The sequence below is a fragment of the Lycorma delicatula genome, chromosome 6 (genome assembly GCF_047948215.1).
Source record: "Lycorma delicatula isolate Av1 chromosome 6, ASM4794821v1, whole genome shotgun sequence".
Lineage (NCBI taxonomy): Eukaryota > Metazoa > Arthropoda > Insecta > Hemiptera > Fulgoridae > Lycorma > Lycorma delicatula.
The window spans coordinates 64,378,294-64,393,408 of NC_134460.1; the positions used below are offsets into that span (position 1 = coordinate 64,378,294).

General features: G+C 29.6%; 1 protein-coding gene across 1 annotated transcript in view; it reads right to left on the minus strand.

Annotated features, from left to right (window-relative positions):
- Nucleotides 1-4,131: 4,131 nt before the first annotated feature.
- Nucleotides 4,132-15,115, minus strand: part of LOC142326875 (uncharacterized) — a 57,848-nt gene continuing 46,864 nt past the window's right edge. The window contains exons 17-18 of the mRNA XM_075369608.1: nucleotides 13,461-13,573; nucleotides 4,132-4,338 (exon numbers count right to left, since the gene is read on the minus strand). Of these exons, the coding sequence (XP_075225723.1) occupies nucleotides 4,132-4,338; nucleotides 13,461-13,573 (320 nt within the window). The remainder of the gene's footprint in view (nucleotides 4,339-13,460; nucleotides 13,574-15,115) is intronic.

The following is a 15,115-nucleotide window of genomic DNA, read 5'->3' on the forward strand; positions in this document are numbered from 1 at the left end:
ACTAGCAAAGCATACATTGTCTGAAAATGCAGTTGAATCAGACAGCTGTATATTCAGTTTAACCTATAAAAAATAAAATAGTCTAGCTGTAATACTGAATAAACTAAATAATTTCTATACTAATAAAATATACTAACTGCTATTCTAATCATTACACTAATTAAATAAATAATCTTTAATAATAATTTAGTACGTAGTTATACAAATTATCTTCAATGATCTCCATAATATAATTCACAATTATCTGCTTTGACGTCTGAATTGAGAAAACATCTAAGTAAAACTTTGGACCACTAAATTTCATACACAAAATATGTAGGCATAAGAACTTAACATATAATAATTCAGTAGTGGAGTAATGTTGTTATAAGTTCAGGGTTATGAAAAGCTAATCCTGTTTGTTACAGAATTTACTATGCTCTGAGCAGCCCAACAATAAATCAAATTTGACATTTAGTGTGAGATTTGGATGTTTTGATGTATTAGTAATTAATTCTATATACAGTATACTAGTCTCTTTTTGAACTTGAGAGTACTTTTTTATTGTTGTCTTTAATGTAAGTTATGAAATGTCTGACTTATTCTGTTTAGTTCTAAAATTTATGCAAGAGTTTATCCGTGAATGTTCATCTTAGTATTTTAATAAAATAATTCATGCAGGAAGTACTTTTGTGAAACTGAAACTTTGTAGTCTCAGTTGCATGGTTTTGAATGCTGAAAGTTTGTGCTGTGTAGGATAATTGAAAGCATTATATATGAGTGTTAATTATGTATTTTTACTGAAGATTTTTCTTGATTAGCTTCTGTAGAAACTTGAGTTTAGATAAAAACTAATTTAGACTCAGGTACTGTTTTTGTAATTTTTATCTTAAATTTAAGTCTATTGCAGTCAATTTAAAATATGTTTAAGCATGGTTGATCAACATAATACTTGAAAAAACCTTGAGTTCATTTTTCATATCAAATGTAGCATAATGTTTCTTTCTCATATTATTTTATTTATTTATTTCATAAGAAAAATTTTTCTCTTCACTATAAATAATATAAAAATTATTGGAGTAGAGAAAGGGATGAATGGGAGTGAGATAATTTTATAATCTCTAAAAGAGTAATTGGGACCAAAGAGTTTAGTGACTAAGAATTATAACAAAATAGTATGTATTTTTTAAACACATTATTTTTAAATTTATAAAATCTGTGAAATGGAAGAAATAATATCATAAAAATTATGGTATCTTTTCCTAATGGTTTAAAATGTCTGCTGATCTCCATGGCTTAGTGTTAATTTCTCTACCTCTCATCCAGAGGTCCCAGGTTTGAATCCTGCTCAAGCACGGCCTTTTTCATATGCTACAAATTTCCATCTTCATATTTCCACATACGAACTTCTTCATAAGCTTCTGTGGTGAATTAATTCATCAATAGAAGAAAAGATCTGTGCTTTAAAAGGTTTTTTAAAATTCATGCACAGTCTGAGAGTTGATACCTCTGGCACATATCAAGGGAATTTTCAGTTGGTAGCATCTTTTGGAAGAATACAACCAAGTTTCAACCTCAACAGTAAACTTCTCTGTATTTAGCATCCGTTGAAGAGCAGCGATTTCTAAAAAATGGATGAAAGAGAGTTTTGCATGTTGATTAAACATTATTTTATGAAGTACAGATTATGTTAGAAGACTAAAGAAAAGCTTGCTAAATATTATAGTGAATTTGCACCTTTGATTAGAATATTTTATAAGTGGTTTTAAAATTTTTAAAATGGTCATATGAGCACAAGTGACACCAAACATTCTGGATGCTCTGTTGAGGTCACTGTCGAATCACACAACCACTTTGTTATATTAATTCTACACCAAAACACTGATTCACAGTTATTAATTAAGAACGCTGATTAACATTAACATTTTAAAGTATATTCTTTATTATTGAGTACATGCTTTATGTATAATAATTGCATGTGTTGCTGTTCGTTTGACTGTGTAATTCAATATTTAAAGAATAACTGAATACACATAGCTTAATATAATCAGCTGGTAACCATGCCAGCAACATAATAACAAACTTGTTTATACATTTACATAAATAACAATAGTAAATATCTTTATATTAAAAATAAAGAGGAAAGGAAACACACGGGACTGACCATACTGTCGGCCAAAAAAACACATAATGATTTTTTTCCTCCTTTAATATTACAATAAAATTCAACAATTAATGTCAATAATTTTTTAATTGTAATTTCAGTTAAAATAATATAATTATACATATTTATTATACAGAGCAGACAATGAAACGTAATATAAAATAATAATCTGTACAGTAGTGTATGTTAACAAGTTACAATTATATATATATATATATATATATATATATATAAATTAACAACAGAAATATATATAACAGACTAAGATCATGTAATTGTACATAACTTATATAAATCATAATGTTGTATCTAAAAGTTACAATGTGAAAACTGCCACATTATCATAATAGAAATAAATGTTTAAATCCATGTTTAGACCAAATTGCCATCACTCTCGATTCACAAATAGTATGTAACAATTATCTAATTATTTATTAAATCATAAAGTTCATAATACATAAATTGTAATTACATTCAATTGAACAATGAATCATAAAGCTGATAAAGCATTTACTTGTAATAGTTATAAGTAATTATATAACTTAATGAATGATCTGATTATCTTAATCAGTATGTACCTAGCATTACACAGATCTAGGCTTTCTTTTATAATGTTGTTTGTGAAGCTTTATACGCTAAGATGTATCTATTGGCCAGAGCAATCGTGATGCCAATGGGAAATTATGTGTACATTATCTAAGGTGGAACCTCTAGATTAACTGTACCTAGCATCGCATAGATCTAGGATTTCTTTGATAATGTTATTCATAAAGCCTTATGCACTAACATGTATAACCTTTCTATCATATTAACTAATATAAATAAAGCTTGGGAATCTAATCATCAAGCAAATGATGCCTCAATGCAACCAAAAATAGCTTAAATAGCCTGTAGCATATGAAGCCAATAATGTATGTTTCTTTTGTATTCATTTGTATCTGTATGTCATAAAATAGTCTGTATATTATATAGGAGTATGGGAGCAATATGAAAGTAAAAATTACAATTACAATAATACAAGTATGCATCTTAGGATGTACTCTTACATTAATACAATATTTAAGAAAATATTAACTAACATATAATGAGCGTACAAACAAATGAAATTACCTGATAATACAGAACCAAAAATAATAAATCAAATAAAATATTGTTACAGATATTATTATGACTTTAGAAAATATGTTATTACTTATTAAAATATACCAATTCAATTTTCTGTGATTGGTAGTAAACTTATTTTATGTGTACATCTTTTTGATAGACCTTTAGCAGTATTTACAGCAGCCACCCTCACTAGATTGTCAGAATAAGGATTAACTTAATAAGGGTCACAATGCCGTGCATCCATTGCATGGGAGTGGATCTTTGTTGGTGATCAAAACTAAATTCCCAATAGCAAGATTACATAAGCAAAAATGCCATTTATTTCGTTATTGTAAATAATGCAGATAGTCTTTGGATCAATGCTTACAAATAAATGAATAAGTTTTTGAAGTAGTCGCTAGTGTCCTAAATGATTGACTTCAATTTTCTGATAACTGGGCTCAGGTAAGGATGAAAGTGGAGACCCAATGAGAAAATGTCCTGGAGATGGAGACTCTGGATCTCTATGATCTGTAGAAACAGAGAATGAGGAACGGGAGTTAAGGCAAGCCTCAATCTGCGTTAAAATTGTATTTAATTCCCCAGAGTTAAGAATTCTTTGACCGATAACACAACGTATGTGATATTTGACACTTTTAATTGCACTTTCCCACAATCCATCAGAATGGGGAGATGTGGGAGGAATGAATGACCAGTTCATTGCAGTTCAGTTTGTTGAAATTGATTAAATGTCTGATTTAAAGAGTTGATATAAGTTATGAAGTATGTTTTAGCGGAGCGAAAGTTAATACCATTGTCAGAAAAGATTTGATTAGGAATACCTTTATGAGATATAAATCTTTTTAAGGCTGCAATAAATGACTGTGAAGTCAAGTGAGAGACTAGTTTAAAAGTAGTTTAAATGCCATAGTCGCAAGACATATAAACAGTGCAATATAAGCTTTAGTCAAAGACTTGGATCTTTGTCCACCATGGCATATCATAATTGGACCGCCATAATCCGCTCCACAAGCAGAGAATGGTCGTGAAGGAACTACTCTAAAACATGGTAGTTGACCAAGTTGTTGAGTTTCAGTTCTTGCATTAAACTTAAAGCAAATCAAACATTTATTAATAATTGATGGAATAGTTCTTTTGGCATTTAGTATCCAATACTTCTGACGCAATGAGTGATGTGCACTGAATGCCAGCATGTAGAAGCCGTAAATGTTTGGCCTTAATAATTAGTCTTGTGATGTTAGCATCTCACTGTAATATGATAGGATGTTTTACATGATAGTATAATAAAGAGTGTTGCAGACTGCCTCCTACTTGTAGTAAACCTGAGTTATTCAAGAATGGATCCAAAGAAATACATTTACTATGTTTAACAATAGTTTGATTATTTTTAATACTATTAATCTCATTTCCAAAATGAATGGATTGGGATTCTTGCAAGAAGGTAAGAGTACAGTTTAGTGCCTGTGTAGTTAAAGGAACCGAACTTCGTTCTAACTGATTAGACTTAACATTATAAATGAGTCTAAAACAGAAGCTACATATGTGGAGTAGCATGTGTAAATATGAATATTTTTGTGTGTGATCAGGTACAACAGTAGATACATATGACAATAACATAGTTTTGCGTTTTTCTGCTAAACATTCTGGATTCAAATCACACTTATTAAAGACAAAATTATTATTATTTGGCCAATTGGATGAAGATCATGAAAGCCAATCCAGACCATGCCACCAAACTGACATGTCAATTAATTTGCTTGGAGGGCAACCCCTAGACTGGATGTCAACAGGATTATCTGAAGACTTGACGTAGTGCTAAATAGCATTTGCAGTATTATATTGGATTTCTGAAACTCTATTGCTAATGAATATCTTCCAAATAGATTGTTGTCCATGAATCCAGTTAAGTGCAACCATAGAATCAATATAAAAGTGTATTTCATCAAAATATATCTTTAACACATTAGTTAACTTTATTAATAAGCGAGTGAGTAAAACAGCAATGTAGTTCAAGTCTTGGTAATGTTATTTGTTTTAGAGGGGCCAGTTTTTATTTTGAACGTAGTAAATTAGATGAAATTGTACTGTCGACAAATAATGTTCATATATAAATACAATAGCTGTAGCCCTTTTTGGAGCCATTGGAAAAACCATGTAATTGGTTTGACTTAACTTTAATATTATTATTAGGAGTTATCGATCTATTTATTTTTATTTATTCAATTAAATATAACTGATTGTAAAGAGCCAGCCATTGAGATAGTATTGTTTTGGGTAATATTTTGTCACAATTGATTTTAATTTGTCACAATAACTGCATAAAATATTTGTGAGAAAATACGATAGGACCAATGAGTCCTAGTGGATCGAATATACTAGCTATGATGGAGAGGATATTTCTTTTTGTATAAATGTTAGAATTATTGGAATGAGTAACATGGTAAAGTAATGTGTCTGAAATACTATTCCAAAGAATTCCTAAAGTTTGTATGTATTATTCTTGATTAGACGGAATAGAATAATTATGATCAAGGGAAGCACTGATGGAATTGTTTGAAAACCAAGTATGTAACAAAAAACCATACTGTAACAATTTAGTAATATCAATTTTCAGTTGATTAACTTCATCTAAGTTATATGAACCTGTAATGATATCATCAACATAGAAGTTGTTTTGAATAGTGTTACAAGTTTGTAGATAATTAATTTCATTTTCCTTTGTTATTTATTAGACATTATGTGACTAGGTAAGGTGCATAAACAGTTCCATAAGTTACCATACATAATGCATAATGTTTTATTTCCTAATCTGGAGAATCCCGCGCCATAGTATACGTTGTAAGTTTGAATCACCAGGTTTGACTAAAACTTGTTGATACATTTTTGTTATGTCTGATGTAATGACATAATCATGTGTTATAAATCTAATCGTTATAAAAGATATATCTTGTTGGACTACTGGACCGACTAATAAAATATCATTAAGCGATAGTCCATTAGAAGTTTTAGCCGAACCATCGAAAACCACTCGAAGTTTAGTTGTTAGGCTAAAGGTTTAAATACTGGATGTGGGGTAAGTAACACACATTAGATTGTTTAATTAATAAGTCATCAAAATTAAGTGATGATATGTGACCCAGATCTAAGAATTCTTGGATAAAGGTGGAATAATCTCTTTTAAGCAAGTATTGCTTAGCCTTTTTTCTAAATACAAAAATTTGTTCCTAGCATTAACAAAGGAATCAAAAAATTGAATGTTATCCTATTTACGTGGTAATGAGATCACAAATCTATCTTGATCATTTTGTGTCAAATTAAATTTCAAATGTTTTTCACATAAGGAATAGTCATTAAGTGAAATATTAGTATTAATTTCTTCAATCCTGCAAAATTTCTTGATTATATTAGAGAGATCTGTAGAATCTTTGCGAGAAAGAAATGATGTGGAATTATTGTGCTTAACATTACCTGAAATACAACTGTTAACTATATATTCTATCTTTAGTCTCTTAGACAATAGGATCTTTAAAAGTTTGAATAAATTTCCCAGGGAGAATGATACTCAAGTAAAATTAAGCTCTGATTAATATATCAATGCCATTTGTAATATTAAAATTGGGATCAGCATAAAATAAATTATGAGGTAAATTAAGATGTGAAATGTTAAAAGTTTATGAGGGAAGGCAATTTGTTATATTTGAAAGAACAGTACATTATACTACAAATGAAAAATCCATATACAGGGATTGCAGTGTGAGTACAACACTACATTGAAATTGAGAAACTGAGTTATTTATTCCAAAAATGGGAAGATTACATTTCACAAGTGAAAGCTCTAGAATTTGGGCAAAATCATGTGTATAAAAATTCACTAACTGCCTGAATTCAATAAGATTCAACATGCATGAGAATTACTATGAACATCATTGGTATTACAAATTGCAGTAGAAAAAATTACGTTTTTGTTTAATTGCAGTTTAAACGAAGAATAATTATTGGTTTCAAACTCTTCGCCCTTTGATTTAGAATCAATATCCATAAGTACAAGAGTATTATGTTTTTTAAAGCAAATCTTACATGCAATGGAAGAATGGCATTCATTAACAAAGTGGCCATTACATAAACAATTAAAACACTAATTATTATGTTTCAAAAAGTTTCTTCTATCATCAATAAATAAATCTAAAAAATCTTTACATTGTTGTAAATTATGATTTGAATTACACAATACACATTGTTGTAAATTAAATTTTGAATAACCATTAAAATTATTTCCTTTAAAAGGCTTAGTGTTTGAAATGGGACATTTAGTGAAAGATTTGGATGCTTTGTTGAAACACTTGTCAAATAGTGTTATTTTCCATGTTTAGATGGTTTGGGTTGGGTTATTTGGGTTGGTATTCTCAGGAATCTGTAGTCTTGATTCGAGAAACTCTAGTAAGTCTTGAAATTTGGGAAATTATAACCCATATTCCCATATTAAAACCCATATGTAATAGTTTCTCCTTCGACCTTTTAAAGGTGTTGAAATCAAATTTTGAAACTAAAAACTGAATCACATTAAATTCAAAAATATTAATTGGTATTTGCAGTATCTCAAGAGCATTTACATATGATGATAATTCATTCATAAAATTGGACAAAGTGTCCAAAGATTCTCCCTTTAAAGGATTTAATTTTTTGGAACAATGAATTAAATTAAACAATTAAATTAAAGCATTTAATTTGAGTTGGAACAATCCTATGATTTGGAAAGGATGAACAAAATGGAACAACTTTAGATGAAATATATAAGTTTAAAAGGAAACTTCATTGAGAAATAAAAAAGATTTATCTTGAAAAATTATGTAGTTTTTATTTTTGCACAGACTTTTCAAACCCTCCTCACACATATCTCAGCCGCAGGAATACACAATAATTTTAAATCCCTTTATTAAATACTCATAGGTAATGAAAATAATAAGAAAAATAAAACAAATAATATTTAACTTACCTTACTCTAACATTTGTTTGTAATGTAACTAATAAACAAAGTTTATTAATATTATTGAAATTTTGTATATTGAATAAGTTACTGAAAAAAAAATTGGAATAAAATAAATATACTGACATTATTTCTATATATAAAATTAAAAGTTAAATGATGAGTGATTTTTCATCTAACTTGAACTGAAACTTACGAGGCTCGGATGATAAATTTTGCACATACGCATAGCTGGGAATGAAAAAAGATATTGAAATGAAATAAAACATGAATAAAAGTACAATATGGAAGCTACAAAATGCAGTATTTATTTTTCAATATAATCTCCATTTACACTGGTACACTTTTTCCAACATGTGACAAGTTTTTGCATTCTGTCACTGAAAAATTCTGGCGGTCTTTCTCAGATCCAAATGGCCACAGCTTCCTTCACCTCATCGTTGGTGGTGTAATGATTACCTTTGAGATCCTCTTGAGATGAGGAAAGAAGTGGAAGTCGTACAGAGTCAAAGCCGGCAAGTATGGCAGATGTGGAATCCGCTCAAACTTCAGCTTCTGGAGAGCCTCAGAGAGTTTGCGCGGTACCCATGTGCACAGATTTTACAGTAACCCAATTGCTCAATAATATGGCCTACTCATTCTTTAGATATGTCTAACTGAATACCGATGCATTGCTGGTCACTTTGAAGCAAATCGTCCATCTCCTTTTGATGTTTCTCGTTAGTCACAGAAACTGGTCGTCTGCTGTGAAGTGCATCCTCAACTGTCACTTTACCAGCTTCACATTCGCAAAATTTTAACAGCTATCCATTCACAATACGCCTGACAACAGTTTCACTATCATAAACTGTTTTTAAACGATGAAAAATATTTCTGCGATTCACATTTTCTGCTGTTAAAAATTTGATTACTGTGCACTGTTTTAACTGTGTTGACATATTGGTCGTACTCGACTCCATTTTAACTGCTACTGAAAACAAAAACGGTAAATGGATTTCAACGCATTATTGCCGGTTTGTAAAGGGAGATTTTAGCTATCATGTGCTGCCACGCCCAACTCGATAGTACCTTTTGTTTCCATGTAGTATGCTAGTGTGCAAAATTTATCAGCTGAGCCTCGAAAATGTGAGAATTAATCTGTTTCTAGATAATGTGATAGGGAAAAAATATGAAACAGTTTTTTAGCCAATCACAGGCACGTTACTGTTTAGATCAAACATACTCTTGTAGATGTATTACAATTTAAAATTTGTTGAAAGTGACAATCCACTTTTGCATAAAAAATTTTTAGAATTTTTTATTTCAATTAACTATAATAATGACCAATAATTAAATAATAATAATAATAATTAAACTAAAAAGCTTATTTGTAAAAAGTATAATCATAGTAAAATAGCAATATAAATTAATTAATACTGTATACTTGAATGTAATAAAATGATCTTAATAATTATTTACAAATAAAGTACTAAAGTATAAAAAATAATCTTTGTTGTAATAATGTATTTTTATTAAATTACAAAATATCACTTATAAGAGACATGTTGCTCCTACAGCCAGGATAAGAAATCTATTTTAGAATTGTCCTTACTGAAATTTTTTTGCTCTTTTTGTGTTAAAACTAGATAAAACTAGGTAGAGTGTGTATACGAAGAGATTGATGAAGCAATTAAACACGTAAAAGGAGATGAAAATTTAATAATAGTTGGAGATTGGAATGCAAGCATTGGAGAAGGCAAGGAAGGAAATATAGTGGGTGAATACGGGCTGGGCAAAAGGAATGAAAGAGGGGACCGACTTATAGAGTTTTGCACGAAGTATAATTTAGTAATTGCCAACACCCAATTTAAAAATCATAATAGAAGAATATACACTTGGAAAAAGCCAGGCGATACTGCAAGGTATCAGATAGATTATATCATGGTTAAGCAAAGATTTAGAAATCAACTCATTGACTGCAAAACTTACCCTGGAGCAGACATTGATAGCGACCATAATTTGGTGATAATGAAATGTAGATTGGGGTTTAAAAACCTGAAGAAAAGGTGTCAGATGAATCGGTGGAATTTAGAGAAGCTTGAGGAAGAGGAGGTAAAGAAGATTTTTGAGGAGGACATCGCAAGAGGTCTGAGTAAAAAAGATAAGATAGAAAATGTAGAAAAAGAATGGGAGAATGTTAAAAAGGAAATTCTTAAATCAGCAGAAGCAAACTTAGGCGGAATAAAGAGAACTGGTAGAAAACCTTGGGTTTCAGACGATATATTGCAGCTGATGGATGAACGTAGAAAATATAAGAATGATAGTGATGAAGAAAGTAAAAGGAACTATCGGCAATTAAGAAATGCTATAAACAGGAAGTGCAAACTGGTGAAAGAAGAGTGGATTAAAGAATAGTGTTCAGAAGTGGAAAGAGAAATGAACATTGGTAAAATAGACGGAGCATAGAGGAAAGTTAAGGAAAATTTTGGGGTACATAAATTAAAATCTAATAATGTGTTAAACAAAGATGGTACACCAATATATAATACGAAAGGTAAAGTCGATAGATGGGTGGAATATATTGAAGAGTTATACGGAGGAAATGAATTAGAAAATGGTGTTATAGAGGAAGAAGAGGAAGTTGAGGAGGATGAAATGGGAGAAACAATACTGAGATCTGAATTTAAGAGAGCATTAAAAGATTTAAATGGCAGAAAGGCTCCTGGAATAGACGGAATACCTGTAGAATTACTGCGCAGTGCAGGTGAGGAAGCGATTGATAGATTATACAAACTGGTGTGTAATATTTATGAAAATGGGGAATTTCCGTCAGACTTCAAAAAAAGTGTTATAGTTATGATACCAAAGAAAGCAGGGGCAGATAAATGTGAAGAATACAGAACAATTAGTTTAACTAATCATGCATCAAAAATCTTAACTAGAATTTTATACAGAAGAATTGAGAGGAGAGTGGAAGAAGTGTTAGGAGAAGACCAATTTGGTTTCAGGAAAAGTATAGGGACAAGGGAAGCAATTTTAGGCCTCAGATTAATAGTAGAAGGAAGATTAAAGAAAAACAAACCAACATACTTGGCGTTTATAGACCTAGAAAAGGCTTTCGATAACGTAGACTGGAATAAAATGTTCAGCATTTTAAAAAAATTAGGGTTCAAATACAGAGATAGAAGAACAACTGCTAACATGTACAGGAACCAAACAGCAACAATAACAATTGAAGAACATAAGAAAGAAGCCCTAATAAGAAAGGGAGTCCGACAAGGATGTTCCCTATCGCCGTTACTTTTTAATCTTTACATGGGACTAGCAGTTAATGATGTTAAAGAATAATTTAGATTCGGAGTAACAGTACAAGGTGAAAAGATAAAGATGCTACGATTTGCTGATGATATAGTAATTCTAGCCGAGAGTAAAAAGGATTTAGAAGAAACAATGAACGGCATAGATGAAGTCCTACGCAAAAACTATCGCATGAAAATAAACAAGAACAAAACAAAAGTAATGAAATGTAGTAGAAATAACAAAGATGGACCACTGAATGTGAAAATAGGAGGAGAAAAGATTATGGAGGTAGAAGAATTTGTTATTTGGGAAGTAAAATTACTAAAGATGGACGAAGCAGGAGCGATATAAAATGCCGAATAGCACAAGCTAAACGAGCCTTCAGTAAGAAATATAATTTGTTTACATCAAAAATTAATTTAAATGTCAGGAAAAGATTTTTGAAAGTGTATGTTTGGAGTGTCGCTTTATATGGAAGTGAAACTTGGACGATCGGAGTATCTGAGAAGAAAAGATTAGAAGCTTTTGAAATGTGGTGCTATAGGAGAATGTTAAAAATCAGATGGGTGGATAAAGTGACAAATGAAGAGGAATTGCGGCAAATAGATGAAGAAAGTAGCATTTGGAAAAATATAGTTAAAAGAAGAGACAGACTTATAGGCCACATACTAAGGCATCCTGGAATAGTCGCTTTAATATTGGAAGGACAGGTAGAAGGGAAAAATTGTGTAGGCAGGCCACGTTTGGAGTATGTAAAACAAATTGTTGGGGATGTAGGATGTAGAGGGTATACTGAAATGAAACGACTAGCACTAGATGGGGAATCTTGGAGAGCTGCATCAAACCAGTCAAATGACTGAAGACAAAAAAAAAAAAAAAAATTTATTTGTATCAATTACATGTTGATTTTTGGAGGTGCTTTATGAAGCCTGTAAATAAAAGCTTTATGAAGTCTATTATAATTCATCATCACCTAGCCATCACTATATAAATTCACCGAGATAAATATCAAGGAGATGTTTAGCAGTTCCACAGTGTTTTTATCACTATTTTGCTATCTCCCTACAACATATCTCTTCTTTTTGCATTTGCATTCTGGATTGGTGGTCAAGAAAATTAAACCTATAATTTATATTGAAGTTGTGAAACCCTTCCAGTTTCCTTATATACAATTAATTCTTACACTATTTCACCATCGTCACTAATGACAAGTCAAGTAAACACAAGTAAAAAAAGCATGTGAAAGTTGTAATGGGAAATACATAGCTGTTAAAAATGTCAACTTTAATGTGACACATGTTTACTTCAATGCCAAAGTAAACAGTTATTTTTATATTACTCATATTATCAGAGTTTGTTATTGAATACATGTTCTACAGAAAGAATATATGTCTTTTAACAGAAATTCAACTGTTTTTTCCACTGTTAGGGAGATCCCATACTTTCATTTCTAGCAAAATAGATTAATAAAAGTTTAGTAAAATATTAATACCAAATTATTTTATCACACACATGTGTATAGAAGAAAACTCATCTAATGACATAAAGATATCAAAACAAATAAATAAAAATTTTCATCAACATTTTTAAAAAACAATTAAATTTCATTAAATTATATTATTAAATAATAAAATACTGAAAATGTCTGAAATTTATTATGAAACCTTATAGAAAAGAATTTGAAGTGGTATTAGCATAATTAACAAGGACATTGCAATTAGTATTTTTACAAGGAATTTCAACTGCATGTATAAGTTATTAACAGATGTATAGTAAAGCAAACACACAATCTGTTTCATATTAGCTAATTTTAACATTATTTTAAAGTAGGGTATTGAAAAACTGGCAAAAATATTTTTAAATAAAAATTTTAAATACTGTACTAAGAATATTGATGTATAACAAATCTTTCTATTTATATAAGAAAAATGTAATGCTTATACTTACATAAGCAGCTTTCTTCATATCACAATTCGTTGGACAATTTGGTATAAGAATATCTTCACTGTAAGTTGTAATTATGGTAATCATTTTTACACTGACAATAGCAATTTTTGTTCCTGTTAAAAAAATGAAAACATTGTTATGTGAGTAAATTACAAAGCTTAATTTATTATTCATTTTCAGTTTTTCAATTTTAATTTTAGCCCCTTTTCCATTTAAGAGTTATGTTTCTTCAAGTACAGGCCATTTTGATAAAACAAAAGTGACAGAAAAAACTTATTCACATTAAAATAAATAAATAAAAAATTACACAAATGCATAACAAAAATTTTCCACTTATTATTTGATTCCACTTATCTTTTCTTTCCACTTATTTCATTCTTGGCAACACATTTTCATACCCTTTCTACAAAGCACTTTATTAATTTGTCTTGCAGTTCCTCATCATTTTTAGACCAATGTGATGGAAACCATGTTTTAAATCTAAAAAAAGGTAATTTGCTAGCTGAGTTTAGAACTTTATGGTGAATGTGTTCAAAGATTTTCCAGCAAATTTTTGAACTGTTTTTGTCTAAGTATATAGTCTGATATTGTTGTACAGAAATAAATTCCCAATGGACAGTTTTTTTCACATTCATTGTCCTAAGTAGCATATTGAAATTTTATAAGTTATACAATATGTTTGGAAGTTCCAAAACTTTCAGGATCAAGGAACTCTATAAACAATACCTAGCATAAATTGTACAATCAGAACCATCAACTGATTTAACAACCTTTTCATTACACATTGCAGATATTTGTGATTCTAAAACATAGTATCAAAAGCTTCATGTCTGAACATTCATGTTTAAATTTCTTGGACTTTGAGGATGATGAATGCTGCCATTACATCAATTGCTCCTTTGTTTAAAATTTATTATTAAATGTCAAAGTCTCATTTCCAGTAACAATGGTTAGGCAGTAAATCTCCTTCATTTTGATAGTGCTGCAGCAAGAAAATTTTCTATATGTCCATCTGTCAACATTTATGACTCTGAACCTGGCACACAGTTTTCTCTTACTAATTTTTCTAATATTTTGAGATTCGTTTGATGATTCTGAAAATATAAATTGTTTTTGTGACTTTTTTCAACAAACTATTTATGATTAGAGACGGGCAACCACTGAGTTTTTGTTGTAAACATTCATTCTGCTTTCTAGAAACATTTTTATAAAGTTTATATAAGAAACATATTAATAAATAAATATAAATTCCTTAATAAATAAATATACTTCATTTCTTAAGTAGATTTTTTTATTAAGGATAATTTGTTTTATGTAACAGGTAAGAATAAAAGCATAACATAAAACCTCTGTCTACATTCAAAGTAAGCAAAAACAATTACTGTAAAGATTAAGAATTATGAAAAGGAAAACAAAAGAATGTAATTAAATTAGATTTTAATTGGATTAGATTTTTATAATGAACTTCTTAAAAATTAATTAACCCTGAAATAAAATGACAATGATTTATTTAAACATGTAAATATATTTAAAAATAAAAATTCATCACTTTTAACTGTATACAATTATCTAAATTAACAAAAGGCAAAGCTTAAGTTAAAAATAAGTATTTAAAAATATAATAAAATTCATTTACTATTTTTAATTTAAACATA